The sequence below is a fragment of the Cotesia typhae genome, unplaced genomic scaffold (assembly GCF_013202065.1).
Source record: "Cotesia typhae breed Kobodo isofemale line unplaced genomic scaffold, CoteBio_Ctyphae contig_48, whole genome shotgun sequence".
Classification (NCBI taxonomy): domain Eukaryota; kingdom Metazoa; phylum Arthropoda; class Insecta; order Hymenoptera; family Braconidae; genus Cotesia; species Cotesia typhae.
The window spans coordinates 2,324,666-2,346,512 of NW_027423756.1; the positions used below are offsets into that span (position 1 = coordinate 2,324,666).

A 21,847-nucleotide genomic window follows, 5' to 3' on the forward strand; every position below is an offset into this window, starting at 1 on the left:
CGACGACTCAGCGTAAACTCGGAGTTTACGCGGAGTTATTATGGAGTATACTCCCTTTCGGAGTTTAATCGGGGTAAAAGCGGAGTTTACGCGGAGTTTTAGAGGTGTATGCAAGGAGTATTGTGTGCAATTACGACACAGAGTTACAAAAGTGTATTATTGGAGTTTTCGAGAAGTTTATGACGAGTTTTTTCGGAGTCGCTATGGAGTTTTCTTAGCGTTTTTGACGTATATTTTCGAAGTTGCTGTTAAATTTTTTTGGCGTATTCGTCGAGTTTTTGTCAAGTGTTTTCGTGATTATAGTGTGTGCGCGCGCGCGTGTGTGTGTGTGTGATACCCTTTTTCTTTTGAACGGTTCGACCGATTTGATCGCAGTTGACGCCATTTGAAAGGGGCTTGCCAAACTACTGATTTTTGTATACAATTCGGATCGATTCAGACCGATAGATTTTGAGAAATCTTAAAAAAACTACAATAAAAATTTTTTTTAAATATGGTTTTTTTGAAATAAATTTTGAACAAGTATACCTATCAATTTCAATAACTAATCAGCTCTCAACCTTGAAAAACTACGTCGATCGCGATCAAGTCGGTCATAATCGGTTGATTCGTTCGAGGGACATCGTGAACGAAAGAAAACCGAAAAAAGTGATCTGAGTGATCTGAGGCTTTCTTATTTACTTCCCGAGAAGTGTGCAATTTCGTTTAGCGCAGCGGGCCGAAAGTTGACGCTTTCTGCCCGTCGAGCAAAAAATTATATTCTTTTACAATATTTGGCTATAGTTTTATAAAGAAATATTGCATACACAGAAATATATGTTTGAAAAGAATGCTCAAATAAATGGCTATGAATAATTGATGATCTAGGACTTTGCAAAAATTATTGCAAACTTCGATTTCAGCAAGTTAAAATATGATAGATAAGGCTCACATTCTATCATTACCTCAATAAAATTTTCGCAAATACTTATTAATGATTAAAAAATTATCTACCGAAGCAAAATAAATTTTAAATACGTGTGCAGGCAATTATTTTAGAATTAATTCAAAATTATTTATTATTATTACTATCATTATTATTATTATTATTATTATTTCTAAACCTATAAAAGTTTGAAAAAACCGCGCTAAAATAGATAACTCTTGCGGCGATGTTAGGAATCTCAACAAGATAATTACGCTACGGGTCGTGGAATAGAATTAATAATTAATAACTAATTAAATATCACTCTTTGAATAAAACTATTTATGTATCAATAACCAACAAACGTTTATAAGTTAATTAAAAAAAAAATTTTTAATAATTTCATAATCGAGGGGCCAAAAAAAATTTTTTTGACTCATTTAATAAAAATTTTTCATAAATAAACTAATAACTATCAAATGATTTTAATAATCTATCATATCCTATCAAACGACCATCAAACGATTAAGATAAAAAAAAAGTACAATAATTAATAATGAGGGGCTAAATGAGTGGAGGTCAGTTCAGGCAGATCGATTTCAATATTTCAAGATTCTACGATTTTAGTTGGTTATTTTCTCATGCGAAAGAATTTCTGTACAATAGATGGAGGCAAATGACCCATAACTATTTAAGAAAACCTTAACGTCAACTAAGTACGTCTTAACAATTTAGTTACTACTACGTATTGACAGTCTATTTTTATAGGTGATCATGTATGCAATTACCGAAAAGAACTTGTATTTATATAAATAGATGTTTTCTGAACAATAAAATATTGAAAAACAATCATGTCCAGTGATACACGTTTATCTATTATATTTGTTGATGATAAAGTTAAAAAGATATCTCAATATAACTAAATTTTCTAAATTTTATTTGTAATACTTAAACCAAAAGTTAATGTTTTGATAAATAAATTAAAAAAAAAGTTGGATTCAAAAAATTTAGTAATATGGAAGTACCCCGAACTCCTATAGATAATTTATTGAACGTATTATCTAACTTTAGTGTTGGTCATGAAAAAGCTTTGAAGCAGAGTATTTACAATGCAGTAGCGTTGTTCCTTCTATGCTTAGTTTGTTTTGCTGGATATGGACTTTACATGATTTTTCAACCATTTGTAAAACCATTAATATGGGCTTTACTTTGTGGTTCGGTTCTTTTTCCTTTCAAATTATACATTACAAGTTCTGTAAAGTCTTGGTTTGCTGAAACAGAAAATTTTTATGAGATATTACTCATAAATTTCACAATGGTTCCTGTAAAAATTATGGACACCATTTCTGAGTGTATTGGTTCTTTCCTCTATGGACATATTAAATATGTGAAGCTTATCATAATTTCATGTAGTTTTGCTATTATAATATATTGGTACACTCCCAACGTTATGACATGTCTTATATGGCGCTTTGTTGAATTGAGTAATTCACTTTTATATTTAGTTGTCACCAACTGTAATATCTATCTGGTATAATTTATAATTATTAATAGTTACTACAATATGAAAATAGATTATTAATTAAATTAATTTGTTTGCAGATCAGTACGAGTATCATAAGTTATCTAATAATATTGTTTTTCCACTGGAGTCAAGACAATACTACTTTATTTAATCACGCATCTCTTGCGATTTGGCTTGTATTTAGCTTTTACGTATCGAATATATTAGGAACTTATCAAACCATAATATTTTGTATTTTACAAATTTTATTTATTATTGGTTTTATCTATGAGGTTGTACTTATTGTAGATAATAAGGAAGTTCAAGGTACATCTTTGTCTTTTACTGAAGCTCTACAGTTGGCTTTAACTGGTAAAGGAATTTATAAATCTTCTGTACAAACTGATGAAAAACACGATCAAGATAAAAAAACTTTCATTGATGGTACGTCAACTCCTGTCGTGGCTGAAGATATAAAAGTATCACCTTCTGAACATAGTAAAAAAAAGCATTCATTACAATTTTTGAAAAGTTCAATGTCATTAGATACGGATCGCAAAGAAGATATTTTGTTAAAATTTAGATCAGATGATAAATCTAATTTTTCAACCGGTCAAACACCTATTCATGAACGTTATTTTTTGCGGAAATTTAGCAAACATATAATAAAACATGAAAATCATAAGGCCGATACAAATAAATACATGTATGGAGCATTTTATTTGTGTGTAGGAATGGTAATGTGGAAACATAAATGGATATTAACTATACTGACTGTTCCAATAGTTTGGTATATTGGTAAAAAAATAGGAAAGTATTTTGAATTTTGGGGCTTTACTTATCGCCATATAAATAAGATGATTCAATCTTTTAAAATGTGGTATTATGAAAGGCATAGTGCTTTGATTCCAGCCCATGTGAGAGGTTTATATAAAATTTATATGATAATTGATGGAAAAATGAAGGAGATATTGAAACGATCTGTCGATGCAGTTGCAACAATTGCTGTGATTTTCTTACTATTGATATTTTCTGTTTGTGCTTCTATATTTATAATTATACAAGTAAGATACATTATTTACATTTTATAATATGTGTCACAATTAATTGCAATTAAATTTATTTTTTACCAATAAGATTTATGCGGAGGGCATACATTTGATTCAAGTAACAGGAGAAATAATTAATTCGACATTAGTTCATAATCCTGATATTGACTGGGTACCAGAACAGTGGGAAGACTCTGTTAACAGTGTTTTAGATAATGCTTATACATACGGTAGAAGTGCTATTGCCCATGCCCTTAAAAATGTTGCCAAAGATGTAGAACCAGTTAAAGCTGAAATAATGGAGAGAAAAGTTTTAGAATTGTGGGATCGCCTTTATCAAGCTTGGATGATGTCACACGATAATTCAGATACAATTGGCCCATCAGTAGATATTGATGCTGCTTTTTCAGTGTGGGAAAGCTTGAAAGAAAGTTTCGTAAAATCACCAAGCCGTAAGTTCATTTGATGTCAAAGTTTTATTAAACAATTAATCAGTATCACAATTTCTAACTCAATTTTTTTTTTTTTTTTGTAGAAATGTTTAATATTAGTAGTATCCAAAATTTTGCTAAAGATAATGTTGGTATTTTAATGTCTGTTCTTGATTCTGTGTGGAGCATTATTAGAGGAAATTTATCAATAGTTTTAAGTATTTTAACAGAACTACTTTCCGTTGTTTTCATCAGTGGATCTGCTGTTTTAAGTTTTAGTTTAAGCACTGTAAATATAATTCTATTTAATAGCATAAGTCTGCTCGAAATTAAAGTTAAATTAATAATTATTTTTTTAGGTTGTATTTTTTACCACATTATTCTATCTTCTTAGTTCAAGTGGATACACTTATAAACCTATTGAGTTCATTGCAATTTTTAGTCCCATTAGCTTCTATCGGTGAGTATTTTAATATATCCTCTTCTGTTTTCATATAATAATATGTTGGTAGTAGTTAGTTTTCTTTGTTATCAGTTGGAAGCATAAAAATTCTAGATCATTTACGACAGTTTTTCAGCAACATTCACTGCTATGATAAGAAAATTGCTCATTTTTCGCGCTAACGTTTTACGGAATACTGTAAATTATCGAAGATACACAAACGACTCCAAAAAATTCCGAACTCGCGGTCTTTTGTATTTATGCCTTTAATTCCGCGATAATCCAAGTGCTGATATTTTTTGAGAAGTATTAAGAAAATATTTTCTTATGATTTATTTTAAAAGTAAAATTTTAACTCGTTATAACTCACGCTATGAGCATTTTACTCACGCTCATCTTGAAATGCTAAAAGCTTCTGAAAAATATTTACTTCATGTTCTTCAGAAAAATGCGACCATTTTGCTCATAAGGAATATTTCCATTAAAAAAAAAAATATTTATTAGCGCTTTTAAAAAAGCGTGAAAAAAATGCTAAAAGATTATTTATGAAGCTCGATAGATCCAAAGTTCAACACATGTAATTGTTTTTTTTTTTTGTGTAAAAATTAACTTAGAATAATTGTTGCAAAAATCAACTTTATTCTAGATTGTAGAGATGTAGATTTATAGAATTATATATACCTCTATGTGAATCTTGATGACAAAATTATAAAAGATCGAATATTATCTGTACTTTGAAACCTGCAAAAGTATTTCATGATATTAAAATTTGAAAATGAAATATTTCATGATGTTAAAATGAATCGCACGTTTAACAGCCTAACAAATATATAAGAATCCATTTATTAACGTAGTATATATACGCCATTAAATATACGGTGTACATAGAGTATATCTAATAGAGTAAATTAATGAACAAGCTAACAATTTAACAGATCGATACGCACAGTTTTACACATTTCGGAACTTTTTAGATCAATCCAGAAATTTTTGAAATCTTTCTAGATTATTCTAAATCGATTATAATAGCTTGTACTTATTTTAGAACTTTCTAAATCAATCCAAAAAATTTTTAGAACTTTCTAGAACATTCAAAATCGATAACAATAGTTTTTACTCATTTTACAATTTTCTAGAAAAATCTAGATCAATTGTAATAGTTTGAACTTTTTTTAGAATTTTCTAGATCAATCGAGAAATTTCTAGAACTTTCTTGTAACGGAGTGTTTCAGTTCCCGTATTATCAATACGAGATTCCTGGCCCGCGTCAATTAGTTTATCGACGGATCCCAGGGCGCTGTGCTCCGAAGTACTCGCGCCTCTAGCTATAAGTAGTAAGTAAGTCCCCAAGGTGGAAGCGCCGGCGCGAAGAGAGAGTGGGGAAGGTAGAGTGAAGAAAGAAACGCACTGACAAAATTCCGAAGATTTATTTTGACCGAACAGTTTAACTGGAAGACACTCAAATTTACTAGCATCAAAAACATCTAGCAAAGGTAATTATTTTTATTTCGCTCGACTTAAAGTGGAACGAAGCGATAAAACTCAATTCATTTATTGCTTGTTAAGCTCAATGTCAGCTTGCGTAAATTAATTTCAATGTTTGATAATTCCTAATGTTGGTTTGCGGTTACAGGCTGTATCAATATACAAAGAGCGAGTGACGGTGACCAGAGTTTTTGCCGCCAAGTCGGGAATACTTCACCGAGGGTAATTTACACCAGGACCCGAAGACGAGGAGCTGCAGCTCACCGAAGGGGTGCGGATAAAAATTGTAAAAACTCCAGGTACAAATATCATGTCTGATTCATTTCTAGGGTCTGCGGCGTCAGCTAGGCCTCATATCGGCTGAAGGTCACCGCCATTTCGCGTTCGGTCACAATCGCTAGATTGTACGAATTAAAATTAAATTTAGAATTAAAAGTAGAAAATTATAAAAAAAATTAATTAATAATACCAGGACCTATTTCGGGTTATTAATTGATTTTTTTAGGAAAAATAATTCGTCTTAATCAGGTTACTTATTTTACACATAGGCCTGTTTGGGTTAATAATATCAGGAACATATTTCGGATTATTAGTCTCAGATTCTCATGTCGTGTGTAGAATATTATTTATTAGTAATCATGCAATTAATAATTTGGCTTAAGCCAGTAAAAATGAAATTGAGTAAACCACTAAATTAAAATTATTTAAGACAAAATTTATTCAACACTAAAATTAATTCAATAGAATATTCAGTGCGACATTTAGTAATTTGCCACAACTAGAATAAAACTAGAGTCAGGAAATAATCATCAAAATCAGTAAAATTATTAATTTAAATTATTTAGTTTAGAGTAGAGAATAAAACATTTGTAGATTTCATTCGAAAAAAAAAAATCACCAAAAGTTGTGTGACGAAGACGCAAGACCGAGAGAGAGAGACAATCAGTCATTTTGTCCCGTGCGAAAAACGCTGAGTAGAGGACACGCAAGGTCGAGACTAAAGTCAATTGATTTTAAAATAAAATAAAATCTCTCGGCTTACAATGAAATAACTTTTTTCATAATTTCACGTTTACAAAGAAGATAAAATTCAGTAAAATTTTACGGTTTTAAAATGGATTAAATGAAATAGTTTGGATTAAATGGAAATTACTCAGACAATATTAAAGGATACTTAATTATCGGAATTAATTTAACTTGGACTAAAATAAATGGATTAAAAATTTATTTAGTAAATTCTCGGACATAAGAAATCGATTTAATCCTAGATGACTAGAAATTTTTATTTAGATAATTATTGTTGTAGTAATGCTAAGAGCACGGCAGTAATTTAGTAATAAAGAAGATGATAATCAGAAGTTAAGAAATGTTAATTAGGAAACCAAATTGGAAAATTTATTAATCGGAAAATTTATTATTATTAGAATTGGTAAATATAGTGTGTGTGTGTGTGTGTGTGTGTGTGTGTGTGTGTGTGTGTGTGTGTGTGTGTGTGTGTGTGTGTGTGTGTGTGTGTGTGTGTGTGTGTGTGTGTGTGTGTGTGTGTGTGTGTGTGTGTGTGTGTGTGTGTGTGTGTGTGTGTGTGTGTGTGTGTGTGTGTGTGTGTGTGTGTGTGTGTGTGTGTGTGTGTGTGTGTGTGTGTGTGTGTGTGAAAAGTCTACCTTGGTTTCATGGTATATCCGTCTGGCTCCGGGGTAGATCTCTTAAAGTAACGTGAAGGTTTGGGGGACAGCATGCACTGTGTGGACAGCATGTGCAGTAACGTGAGGGTCCAGCGCAGTGATGTGAGAGTCCGTGAGACCACGTGAACTAAGTTAGAGTATCGTGAGGGTCCAGGGGACAGCGCGAAGTAGATAGAGTAGAGTGAGAGTCCAGCTGACAGTGAGCACTGCAGCCATGTGATGATCCAGCTGGACAGCGCGAAATATACCGTATGAGAATGGGGTGTGAGTGAGTTATATTCTATAAAATTCTATTAATTTTTATATTGGCCTTTATTTCAATTGTAAAAGGATTGGATGAATAAATAATTTTGTAAAACGAATTTCTGCGTTTAAATTTTGGTTCCTTTCAGCAATCTCTCACGACCCCGACCTATTACTCCATGATCTGGTCTAGTTCTGGATAATGAGTCTGGACACTTACTTTGGAATTTCCTAGATCGGTCGGGAAATTTCTAGAACATTCTCGAATATTCTAAGTCGATAATAATAGTTTGCACTCATTTTAGAATTTTCTAAATCATTCTAGAAATTTCTCGATCTTTCTAAAACATTCCAGAAACTTCTAGAAATTTATGGAATAATTCAGATTGTTAATAACTGCTCTATACATTTTGGAACCTTTTAGTTCATCACGGAAATTTTGAGAACTTTTAAAAGTCCTGATGCGTCAAAAGAGGACAGAAATATGTTTTTTCAGATTTTCGCCACTCACAACCACCCACTTACCCCCGAATAAAAAAAAAGTATTGAGACAAAGGAAAAAATATTGAAAAGTATTGAATTGACTAGAAAACCAATACTTTTCAATACTTTTTTCTTTGTCACAATACTTTTTTTTAATCAGGGACACCCACCAAACTTTCTATGATCTGGAGACCAAGGGGTATTTACCACTTCAACGGAAAGTTGATTAGAGTTGGTGGTGATAGAGAAAACCCTGGCTTAACATATCCTAACGAAGCATTTTACATATACATTATAGATTGAACAATTGAAGATAGTAAACTAAGCTATAATTTTAAATCGTTAAATGAACGGTAATGTTATTGTTTTCCTGTAGATCTTATATAATTTTAATTTTATACAATTTTTTAGACTATGTGACTGTAAGAGTTCTTAGAGCGGGTATCATTTTGAAAATAATTCTTAATAATACGTTCAATAAAAATATGTTTGTTCAAAAGATGTTCTTAAAATTCCACAGTTATCCCTCTTACAAACCCGGATAAACAAATTATATATAATTCTATAGAACCATATATAAACTATATATGATTTCATATAATTTATATATAACTATATGTCATTACATATGTTCGTTTTTAAGATTATATATAATTATACAAAACTATACATAATTACATATAATTTATATATAACTATATGTCTTTCCATGTGTTTGTTTTTAAGATTATATATAATTATATAAAACTATATACAATTATATATAATTTATATGGGGCATTCCATGCCAAATCACCGAGTTTTTTTTTCGACCCCTTTCGATTTGGCTAAAAATTTGGTATTATTTTCTACCCTACTAATAACATTTTTCTGATTTTTTTCAGATTTTGTTACCCAACCCAAAAAAAGATATGAATTTAAAAAAAAAAACGCTCTTTTTATTTCAAATTGCTATAACTTTGACACAAATTGACCTTTTAGCACTTTTTTTTTGTTTATTCTTGTTTTTAAATGTAATTTTTAGAAAAAAATTCAAAAAAAATTTCGGAAATAAAGAACAATAAAATATTTTAGTTTTTTCAAGAAAACCGTCATTTTTTCGAAGTTCGAAAAAATAATTTTACTCTTATTAATACAGTTTATTTTTTTTTTAGTTTAATTTTTTTTACTTTTGAGGTTATAAAAGCCAACCAAAATCGTTTTAGTGCAAAGTTTAAGAAAATAAGCAAAATTTGAAAAAACTTTTTTTTTTCAATCGAAGAAAAAATTAGAAGAATAAGTGGGCACAAAATGGGAATAGTGGGGTTAAATACGGTTTTAGTTGAAGTTTTTTTTTAAACAAAAAAATTGAAAATCCAAAGTGTCGAACTTCGAAAAAATGACGGTTTTCTTGAAAAAACTAAAATATTTTATTGTTCTTTACTTCTGAAAATTTTTTTCTAAAAACTACATTTAAAAACAATAATAAACAAAAAAAAGTGCCAAAAGATCAATTTGTGTCAAAGTTATAGCAATTTGAAATAAAAAGAGCGTTTTTTTTTAAATTCGTAACTTTTTTTGGGTTGGGTAAAAAAATCTGAAAAAATTCAGAAAGATGTTATTGGTAAGGTAGAAAATAATACCAAATTTTTAGCCAAATCGAAAGGGGTCGAAAAAATGACTCGGTGATTTGGCATGGAATGCCCCATATACAGGGTGTCTCTGAAGTGGCGGGAGTAATTGTTGGGGTCGATAGAGAAAAAAATACTGAATCGAAAGTTCCTGAGCCAAAAATTTTTTTGGGCCATAGAATTTGAGTTATGAATTAAAAACGATAGCCAATCAGAAGCGCGCTATTCGAGAAATGAAAATGAGCGGGGAAGTAGAGGAGACGCGAGAGTGAGATGCTGCAATAGCAGCTTACTCGCTCACACAAAGCCGAGCATGAGAGGGGATTGTGACGCTATGAGCCGAGTACGTAAGTGTGAATGAGTGGATGTATGAGGTCGCAAGCGGACGGCTTAATGTATGAGTGTGTGTCCGTGTATCGCAGCATTATTGGAGGCGTTGTAACGCTGAATTAAAGCTAACCGGGTACTCTAAGACAGAGGAAAAATTTTAATTTTTATTTTTATTCGAAAAAATTTAATAAAAAAATAAAAAGGCCCAAGATTTAACCAGACCCACAGAAACGGAGAGTAAATTTTTAATTCTCATTTATTTTGCTGGGGATTATTTTCAAATACAAAAAAAAAAAAAAGGCTAAGATTCAACTGGAATCCAAAAAGAGATGGATGAAAAAATTTTATTTTTTATTTTTAATCAGCAAAATTATTTTTCTTTAAAAAAGAGCCCAATCTCGACTGGAGCAAGAAAAAATGATTGAAAAATTTTATTATTAATTTTCAATCAACAAAATTATTATAAAAAAATAAATGGGCCCAAGTCTCAACCGGACCCAAACAAACGGATAAAAATTTTTATTACTTACTTAATTTGGTGGAAATTATTTTTAAAAACGAAGAAAATTCCCAAGACTCGATCGGACCCAACCAAACGGATGGAAAACTTTCATTTCTCATTTATTTTGCTGGGAATTATTCTGTAAAATAATTTTTCAATTAATCGTCAGGTAAAATGTCAAAAATAAATTAAAACAAACATTGAACTCAAGTCCCAATAATTTTGATATTTTAATTAAAATTATTTTTTAATTAATTGACAGGTAAAATGTCAAATAAGGAATTGAAAAAAATCGCTCTCGAGTCCTGATAATTTTGATATTTTTATTAAAATTATTTATCAGTTAATTAACAGGTAAAATGTCAACTAATAAATTAAAAAAAAAAATTGAACTCAAGTCCGAATAATTTTGATATTTTAATTGAAATTATTTATCAGTTAATTGACAGGTAAAATGTAAAAAAATATACTAAAAAAATCGCTCTCGAGTCCTGATAATTTTGATATTATTATTAAAATTATTAATCACTTAATCAACAAGCGAAATGTCAAATGATAAATTAAAAAAAAATTGAACTCAAGTCCGAATAATTTTGATATTTTTAATAGAATTATCTATCAGTGAATTAACAGGTAGAATGTCAAATTATAAATTAAGAAAAAAATTGAACTCAAGTCCGAATAATTTTGATATTTTTATTAGAATTATCTATCAGTGAATTAACAGGTAGAGTGTCAAATTATAAATTAAGAAAAAATTGAACTCAAGTCCGAATAATTTTGATATTTTTATTAGAATTATCTATCGGTGAATTAACAGGTAGAATGTCAAATTATAAATTAAGAAAAAAATTGAACTCAAGTCCGAACAATTTTGATATTTTTATAAAAATTATTTTTTAATTAATTGACAGGTAAATAAATAATAAATTAAAAAAAAAAAATTGAACTCAGGTCCTGATAATTTTGATATTTTAATTAAAGTTGTTTATCAATCAATTGACTGTTAAAATCCTGAATAATAAATTAAAAATAAATCGCACTCATGTTCTCATAATTTTGATCTTATAATTGAAATAAATTTCTAATGAATTGACGGGTAAAATCCCAAGTATCAAATTAAGTAGTAATCGCACCCAAGCCCTGATAATTTTGATATTTTAATTTAAATTATTTATCACTTAATTGATAGGTAAAATGTCAAATGATAAATTAACAAAACATTGAATTCAAGTCCTTATAATTTTGATATTTCAATTTAAATATTCTTTTTATTCACTGACAGGTAAAATGTCGAAGAAAATATGAAAAAGAAATGGCATTCACGTTTTAGTAATTTTGATATTTTAGTTTCCCTTTTTCTTAGCAAAGAAATCATTTCAAAAAAATCTACAGGTGTTTCGGCAGTTCAAGGATAACTTGACTTTAATGTTATTAGTTTGCATTCACATCATTACACTTTACTCCTTTTATTAAGCAATTAAGATTCCAGTTGAATCTTAGCCTTTTTTTTTTTTGTATTTGAAAATAATCCCCAGCAAAATAAATGAGAATTAAAAATTTACTCTCCGTTTCTGTGGGTCTGGTTAAATCTTGGGCCTTTTTTTTTTTTTTATTAAATTTTTTTCGAATAAAAATAAAAATTAAAATTTTTTCCTCTGTCTTAGAGTACCCGGTTAGCTTTAATTCAGCGTTACAACGCCTCCAATAATGCTGCGATACACGGACACACACTCATACATTAAGCCGTCCGCTTGCGACCTCATACATCCACTCATTCACACTTACGTACTCGGCTCATAGCGTCACAATCCCCTCTCATGCTCGGCTTTGTGTGAGCGAGTAAGCTGCTATTGCAGCATCTCACTCTCGCGTCTCCTCTACTTCCCCGCTCATTTTCATTTCTCGAATAGCGCGCTTCTGATTGGCTATCGTTTTTAATTCATAACTCAAATTCTATGGCCCAAAAAAATTTTTGGCTCAGGAACTTTCGATTCAGTATTTTTTTCTCTATCGACCCCAACAATTACTCCCGCCACTTCAGAGACACCCTGTATAAGTGTATATGTAAGTGTACACGGAAAAAAAATTATATGATAAATTACAATAGTAATATCATAATCCAGGACTATACTTTTAGTATCTTGATTTTTACGATGCTGCCGTCTACAGAATACAATTTGAATTATTGAAAATTACGATGTTATTTAGTAAATTTTTTTTCTGTAAGAGCAAGTGAATAAGGACGCATACTATATGTTTTAATAAAAGAAAGACAGAGTCCAGTAGTTTGCGGCGCCGCCACCCTTTCCCCTTCCCCTTGACCAATTACTGTATGGAGGGTCTTATTATGTGACTGAACATAAAATTCAGATATGCCTCTGATAGCGTGAGGGGATAAACCTTGGACTTGTGGCGGAGAGGTCTCCGGGTTCGATTCCTCGGTGATGCAGAATTGTTTTTTTCGGTAACCTAAGCTTCTTTTTAATTTAAGTGATAGAAATTTACGATACTGTATCGTAAAAATTACGATGTTTGAGTTTAGGTCCGGCATTACAATATTCTATACTAAAAATTACGATGTTTTTACCGTAATTTTTCATACAGTTTTCTTTCCGTGTATATACAGTCGAAACCGAATATAACGACATCGTTTATAACGACAGATCGGTTATAACAACCGAATGGCAAGGTCCCGGCCGAATCTCTATATCAACTAATAAGTACACATACCGCCTATGACGACATCGGATACAGCGACATATCGCTTAAAACGACGTTTAAATGACGAAACTTTATCGATATTTATCGGTTATAACGACCAAACGTGTACCTATTCCAGCAAAACAAAACATTACGAACAATTTTCAGCTTTATACAAATAATATGAAAGAATATTTTGCTATCGGCTTATTATTAAGCCTAAGAAGGATTATTCTTCTACCTTATCCGAACCGATTTCCCACTCTTTGCCGTTTGACCATTCATGTTTTATAACTTATTCAGTGCGATAGTTGACCGCGTGAATTACAGGTTGATTTTAAAACTTTTGTATTAGATTTTGTATTTACGCGTTACTATGTCGCAAAAAAGAAAAAGGAAAGGCTTTAGTATTGAAGAAAAATCACATATTATATGGAGATTACAAAATGGCGAGTCAAATAGTGAAATTGCAAAAGAATGTGGAGTCTCACACTCTACGATATCAACGATTTGGAAGGATAGAGATAAAATAAAAACTCTTTTCGAGAACAACTCTTTGAAAATTAAACGATCGAGGACATCTGAACATCAAGTTATGGAAGAGGCTTTATTAACTTGGTTTAAACATCAGAGGGCAAATAATGTTCCAATATGTGGTCCGATCCTGCAACAAAAAGCCAACGACTTCGCTCGTCTTATGGGGAAGGAAAATTTTGAGTGCTCGTCGTCTTGGGTGCAACGTTTCCGTGCTCGTCATAATATTGTGTCAGGAAAAGTTTGCGGGGAGGCGGCTGGCGTTCCTGAAGGTGTGACTGAAGAGTGGCTTTCTCATAAGTGGCCTGCAATCTGCGAAGGATACAAACCAGAAGAAATCTTTAATGCGGATGAAACTGGATTGTTTTATAATTTAACCCCTGACAAGACACTTAAATTAAAAGGTGAGCAATGCAAGGGTGGAAAGTTGTCTAAAACAAGGATTACAGTATTGGTTGCTGCGAATATGACTGGATCGTGTAAAAAAAAACTTTTAGTGATAGGAAAAGCTAAAAAACCACGTTGCTTTAAGAACATTCACTCGTTGCCTGTAACATATGAAAACAACACTAGGTCCTGGATGACATCGCTAATTTTTGAAAAATGGCTGCGGTCCTGGGATGCAGAATTGAAATCTGGAGGAAAAAAAATTCTTCTCCTAGTAGACAATTGTCCCGCTCACCCTGTAGTCTCCAATCTAAAATGCATAAAACTTCTATTTTTACCACCCAATGTCACCTCTGTTTTACAGCCCATGGATTAAGGAGTGATAAAATCTTTAAAATCACAGTACAGAAAGCTTCAAGTACTACAAATGCTTCAGAATATTGAAACCAGTGAAGGTAAAAAAAGTCTTAGCGTTCTAGATGCAATTCTAATGATATCAGAAGCTTGGGAAAACGTCAAACAGACCACTATAGCCAACTGCTTTCGCCATGCAGGTTTTAAAGATCTTTCTTTATCGCAAGCAGTGGACGATGATGATATTTCGCTAGCGAGAATGATACAATCTCCTACAGATGAAGATAACAACGTACCACTAGCTCAGTTGGTTGCTCAGTTGCACAGATCTACTGCTACAGAACCAAGGTTTGAAATAGAGGATTTTATTGGAATAGATGACAATGTTGCCGTGTGCGCCTTAGCTACTGAGGAAGATATTCTTGCAGAAGCTGAAAGTAACAATCGTAACGCTGACGAAGAAAATGAAGACCAGCAAGACTGTCTAGAGCAGTTTCAACCAACAACAATATACGAGGCTCTTAATACTATAACAGTTTTACAAAAATTTGTTGCCTTTGACGACAATTCAAGTACTGATGATACCTTGACAACAATGAAACGTAAAATCCAAAATATTTTTGAGACTCAGCTTACAAAAAAACAGACTAAAATGACCGATTACTTTAAAAACTAAGTGAATTCTGTAAACTGTATTGTAGGAACTTTATTTTTTTCATTAATAAACTTATTTTTATGACTATGTACTTGTGTGTATAATATGTGTACTTGTGTGTGTAATGTGTATAATTTGTGTATAATATGTGTATATTGCTTATAACAACTATCGGACATAACGTCCGAAGTATACGGTCCCTTCAATGTCGTTATATCCGGTTTTGACTGTATAAGTATATGTCTTTACATGTGTTTGTTTTGAAGATTATATATAATTTATATATAGCTATATATAAGTACATATAATTTATATATAACTTGACATGAATTATTTATATTGAATCGTTAGTTGCTTATAATTCTTATATTTATATTTATTAACTACGTAATTAACTTCATCTGATTTTTATAGAATACTATAATCACAAGTTATAAATAAATATTCATGTAAGAAGGTAGAGCTTAATTTATTATACATACAGAATTATGAAATTTTGATTTAATTTTATTGTGCCATTCTACACAAAGTACAATAATTTTGTTTTTTAGTAAAATTGAATTTTAAAACAATATTACCAAATTCTTTCGATTTATTTGGTCTTTTACATACATAGTTACCTACTCTTACTAGCTGGAAAACACTTTTTACATCTCTTAGTTTAATTAACAATGATTCACCTAATTCTATCATATGTAAAATATGTTTTACCGTCACTTGAATTTTTGAATGAATCATAATTTTATTATTTTCTACTTTTAACCGTTCAAATATAAAATATAATTCATTTTCTATTTAAAAAAAAATGTTATCATTCCATATACACAATAATTATCAAAATTTCTTATTTCAATTGTATAACTATTTGTTTTAATAGTTTTGTATGATGTTGATGTGTATACTTCCTGAAAAATATTTGCTCGAGCATAAATATTCAAGTTCTCATCAAGAAAACCTTCGAATAAAATCAAAAAGCGATCATTTTCGTGGGCTCCATAATTAATTGGATTTCCCAACAACGAATAAATTTGTAACTCTCGAGCTTGTTCATCATGATTAGTTTCTTCTATCTTACATTTAAGCATTTGTACATTTTGAATAATTTTTAAGTTATTAATTTCAAGACTTTCATGTATTTTAATTTAGAGGATTTATTAAAATTTAACTAATTAAATAATTGTCTTCGAATAAATTAATTTATTAATATTCAATAAATCTTTCTATCAGTGTATATTGATAATTAATAATTTATAAACAAAATAAAAAATTTTGTTCATTACGCATCGATCATGTATACGATTTGCATTACTTTTAGTTGTAAAAACCCTGTAATTCAAGTTTGTCTCATAGGTAAACAGGTAATGAATTAGTCTTTTAAGCGTCAGGTCCCAGGTTCGGTTCCCGTGTGACGGTTTTTTTTTCTATGGAAATCATTCTATATAATTTCATATTGTTATATATAATTATATAGGTCAATTTTTCATAATTATATATGGTATTATATATAACTTTTTTTATCCGGGAAGCTTTACAAATTAGATCTTTATAGGTTCTTGAAAAAAAAAAAAAAAAAAAAAAAAAAAAAAACTTTAAAAACGAGCCCCATGAAAATCCGTCAGCTTTTACAAATAATTAGTAATTATACTATATATAACATGTGATGATATAATCAATTTTTGAAATTTTACAGGTTTGCAGTAGCACTTCAAGAAGCTGTCATTGAAGTTTTCGCTGCAACTTTTAAGCTAGCGTCATTTTTTGGCTTGTGGACATGGTTTATTCATAACTTATTTTATGTAAAAATCATCTATTTACCATCAGCCTTTGCTGCTATGTTAGCAGCAGTGCCATTTCTAGATGCATATTTAGCTTGTATTCCTGCCACGATTGAACTTTGGTTTACCCGAAAACCAATAGTTTCTATTCTATTTTTCATATTTCATTTTTTGCCTTATAATATAGTGATTACTGATTTTTATAAGGAAATTAAGGGGTGAGAAAATTTATTAAGCAAATCTTGATTTTGTATTGACTATATAACGTATATTATTTTAATGTTTTTTTTTTTTTTTGTTAAACAGTGCAGGACATCCGTATTTAACAGGATTATCAATAGCTGGAGGAATTTTTTGTTTAGGGGTTGAAGGAGCTATTTTTGGTCCTCTTCTTCTTTGTTGCATTATGGTAGCTATAAATTTAAGTCGCCGATACGTCCATTCTATTTCTGAAGAAACGTTAGACTCATTACAGCATCAAATTAATCGTACTGAGCGATGTACACCTTAAAAATAAAATAAACCAAAAACGGTAATCTATTTATTATTATGAGTTTTACTTGTATACCAATTCTGGTTTTTACAAGGCTGATTGTCTCAGCGTTTCCACATATAGTTTTTCTCTCTATTATCATCGCATGCTCTTCGCTTTTTTATATAATCAACACAATCTTTCAACCCTCATCCGCTTTTATTATCAACATATTCCAATATGTTCTCCACTTTTTATTATCAACATGTCTGCTCTCTCTTTCAATTATCAATATATTATTCTTGCACATTTCTTTCATTACTCTCCATGCGGCTGTGGACTGACTTGTGCTTTCTGTACTGCATTTACCCTATTCCTCACCCCTTTCGATCGGTTGTTGGAATAGTGGCGATGGGGAAACCACAGAGAAAACCCATGCCAGTACAGTTCGGCTACCGGAGCGACCCCCGACGGTTGGTGTTGGAACTATTCTAATAACCGTCGGGGCTCGAACCCTCGCCTCACGGCATAATGTGCGACCGAACTAACGGGATAATGACATAGCCCGCTCGGCCATCATGCCGCTAAAAACGGTAATCTAATAAACTAATATATTTTTTGAAAAGTATTTTATTCATATAATAAGAGACACGAAATTTAATCGATAAAATTAAAATTTTTTTGTCGCTGTTTTTCTTTAAATAAAAGCTTCAAACCGTAAGTAACATTGTTTTTCGGTCTTATAGGGATATATGTTCAATCGCCATCATTAATACCTGGATTAGAATTGGTTACAACTTACTTATTTCATGTCCAGGCATTAATGATGGCGATTGTTCATCAAAAACTCTCCAGCATTTAGAGAATATGTGGCATTATTAGGTAGAATTCATCGAAATCTATCTATTGCATTGGCCCTCATGTCAAAATCAAGTCAGAATTTTGCTATAATATCATCAACTAGTCGAGTATAGCTCAAAAATAGTATTGGTTCGAAAGTTTATAAATCGATACTGCCATATACTAATACGTCATATTCTACAAAATTTGACAAACTGACTTTTTTTTTTAAAATGGAATTATAACAATATTATACAAGTTGTATTAAAATTTTAAAGGTCAAATAGTTTAATTACTATTTTTAAATAAATGTTTTCGTCAGTAGAATTCCATTTATATATATATATATATATATATATATATATATATATATATATATATATATATATATATATATTGTAACATGGGGAATTTCATTCCCCTTGTTTAATTTTGATTAATTTTTAATTTGTTTAATTTGAAAAATTTCGTTGTTTTTGTTGATTCGCCGCGACCGTGTCGCCCTCGCCGGATACTGAAACAGTATTCAGAAGTCCGCAGCTCGAGAGCGCGACAATTTGAATTTAGATTTAAGATTTAATTGTAAGTTAATTTTAAGTCTAAACTGTCCCTGACGCATGCCACGAGCCCGAGAAGATCATCGAGAGCATCGTCGAGCATCGTCACCGCCGCCATAGAGAGTATCAATTGCCTGTCAACATCGATCACTTGTATTATTGCCGCCATCTTTGGGCCCGAGACCGTCAATAGAGTAACGAAGAACGGGACAAAGAGAAGAAGAAGAAGCCGACCATTAGTTTGTGAAACAAACTGTCTTCTGGATACTGCCTTGGTCGGAATCGCACGCGTTTTGGAGCCTAGCTCAAAACTCTTATTCGCTTATTGTATCGCTGATTTGTTTGTTAATTAATACGCCGAGTATTAACGCTGTTTATTGCTAATTGATTGTTTAATTGAATTTCGAATTGTTCGTTAAAGTTGAAACTGCTGTGTCAACTGTTAACGCAATTAGTTGTGAAAGAATTGTTATAATCGCTGACCACGTGCTGGCCATAATTAAATTTATTCGACGCGATCCGACCAAGCCTTCGCCGAGGCACGACACGACCCGATACGACGACTGTTCGACTACCTGGACCTGGACCACCAACCATCGACGAGGATACCAGGGTAAGTGGCTTGCGTCAGGATAGATAACTCGTGGGACACGAGTATTGTTTGATTGTGTTTGTAACTGAGAAGTTCAGTTGGTGAGTTGCTCGGTGAACAACCAGAACTACCTCGTAGATGACGTCCCACGAGGTACCTAGAGTACCGTTTTCCCTGTAAAATAGTGCAGTGTGAAAGTTTTGTTATTGAGTTTTATATTCCGTTTCGTTCTCGAGCTCGCGTTGCTATACTCGTATCGCTTGAGCGTCGCATTCTTAAGCGGATTATCGCTTCTTCTGTTTCGTCGTCGACGATAGAATTGTTTGATCCGATTGTGAATCGATGAGTCATGTCGCCGAGACATGTTTAGTTAGTTGGAATTAACTAAATATTATTTTAGAAATAATAACTCTGCTGAGCGATTATTATAAGTACGTTTTGGTTGTTATTGATACGATTATTATTTTGATTTGTTTGCGAGTATTGTTTTGATGTGTTTACGAGTAATACGTTGATTTTGTTATTGATTATTATCTGAAGTGATTACGAATATTATTTTGGTTTTGTTTAATGAACTGATTGTTCGTCCAACCGATTATTATTATTTGATTGAATAAATGGTTATTTTTGTTTCGGAATTTCTTCGTTTGTTTTTTTTTTTCCTTTAGGAACCCGCCGCCCTGAGTAGAGCTAGTTTATTGTTAAGTTTTCGATTTAGTTTGTTTGAGGATTGGAACATCCTGAACTGTTCCTGGCGTCCAAATAACCCCGACGAACAGGTAAGCCAATTATTTTGGACCCGTTGGCTCAACGACGAGGACTGAGCCAATCGGCCATATTATTATATATATATATATATATATATATATATATATATATATATATATATATATATATATATATATATATATATATTGTAACAGTTTTACCTGTTCAGGTTAGCCCCTAATCAATTTTTTAAATAACTAAACAAAACTAACAACAATAAAAATTATCAGGGCGCCACCAGGATTTTTAATCACGGTTCCTGGAACCGGTCCAGAGCTGAGAAAACTTATCTGAGGGTAGAGAGAGTGGAGGAAGGTGCTGTTGAATAATAAAATCTTAATTAACAATATATCGATATTTATTAACAATAAAAATTTAACAAACTTAACAAATTTAAGCGCTCACTCACACACTTATAATCTAACGAAGCGGAGAACAACTGCGAAATAAACGATATTTACAACGAACCTTCCAACGACGATACGATGACTAGACGGGCTTTTTTTGAACGAACGGTCTCCCACACCTGCTTAAAACTAGATGGGCTTTTCTTAACGAACGGTCTCCCACACCTGCGTAAAACTAATGGGCTTTTTTGAACGAACGGTCTCCCACACCTGCTTAAAACTACTGGGCTTTTTCTAACGAACGGTCTCCCACACCTGACCTAAAACTAAGCTTAAAATTACAAGTCCACCGGACTACCAAAACGAACTAACTTTACACACTTTTAACTTAAAACTAAGTCCACAGGACTACCGCACTAAACACTATTAACACTCTCTATCACGCATAACCCATACAATTCTTCACACACATAACCCACACTTCGCTTAATTAATTTTACAATTTTAATTTAAAAAAAAGGATTTTAATCTAATTACAATAATTTTCCAAATTATTCAATCATTAGTATTCGGCAAAAACAATAATTCCAATTTAACAATTAACTTCAATTAACCTTGAACTAATCTCTATAGAACCAGAGGCTTAATGCCTTGAATTAACTTAATCACAATATAAACCTTTACAATCACTTCAAAATTTTTAACATAAGTTTAATTAACTAATTCTGATTAAACTTTTACTATGACAATTTTGACTCAGATAACTGATTTCTTGGACTTAATGTCCACGCCGATAATTATCAAGTTTCAGTAATTTCAATTTGACTACTTCACGGACTTAATCCCAAAATTATTAAATTCACACTTGACGGAATAATTTTATAATATAATATTCCCAATAATTTTCCACTCTATATTATCCTCGATAATTAATTCTCAATATAGAATTCTTAATAATTAATTCTTGATATAAAATATTATCAATAATTTTCTACTCGTTTTATAACTTATAAAAATTCGACACGAGTCGAAATAGTCAATTTCAATTGCTAGAACATTCGCTAGTCAAGTCTTTGCTTGACCTTGGGTATTGGAATTTTTGCGACACAAAACTGACGCTTGACGAAAATTTCACGAACAAAAAATTTTATCTATTTTTCTCAATAACAAAAGTTAATCAATTTTACTCAGTTAATTA

At 31.3% G+C, this 21,847-nt stretch overlaps 1 protein-coding gene across 7 annotated transcripts; it reads left to right on the forward strand.

Annotated features, from left to right (window-relative positions):
- Positions 1 to 82: 82 nt before the first annotated feature.
- Positions 83 to 17,609, forward strand: LOC141529517 (transmembrane protein 245). Of its 7 annotated transcripts, XR_012479604.1 has the most exons (8): positions 83 to 2,435; positions 2,507 to 3,472; positions 3,546 to 3,909; positions 3,993 to 4,177; positions 4,248 to 4,348; positions 5,555 to 5,823; positions 5,964 to 6,086; positions 6,145 to 7,859. XR_012479604.1 is itself a non-coding variant. In XM_074246086.1 (7 exons), exons 1-7 carry the CDS (start codon positions 1,920 to 1,922, stop codon positions 17,582 to 17,584), a joined length of 2,640 nt encoding a protein of 879 aa, XP_074102187.1. In that variant the 5' UTR covers positions 1,108 to 1,919; the 3' UTR covers positions 17,585 to 17,609. The 7 variants fall into 7 exon arrangements, 4 of the variants coding, with proteins under 4 accessions (XP_074102188.1, XP_074102190.1, XP_074102191.1 ...); XR_012479602.1 differs by having other exon boundaries at positions 5,555 to 6,086; XR_012479603.1 differs by having other exon boundaries at positions 5,964 to 7,859.
- The last annotated feature ends 4,238 nt before the right edge of the window (positions 17,610 to 21,847 follow it).

What these genes read in the sequence shown, in the direction of transcription:
- LOC141529517 (XM_074246086.1), top strand. Translation starts at nt 1,920, where the DNA reads ATGGAAGTACCCCGAACTCCTATAGATAATTTATTGAACGTATTATCT. An exon ending in CTATATTTATAATTATACAA is followed by an intron (nt 3,473 to 3,545) that starts GTAAGATACATT and finishes TTTACCAATAAG; the next exon opens with ATTTATGCGGAGGGCATACA. An exon ending in TAAGTTTTAGTTTAAGCACT is followed by an intron (nt 4,178 to 4,247) that starts GTAAATATAATT and finishes TTATTTTTTTAG; the next exon opens with GTTGTATTTTTTACCACATT.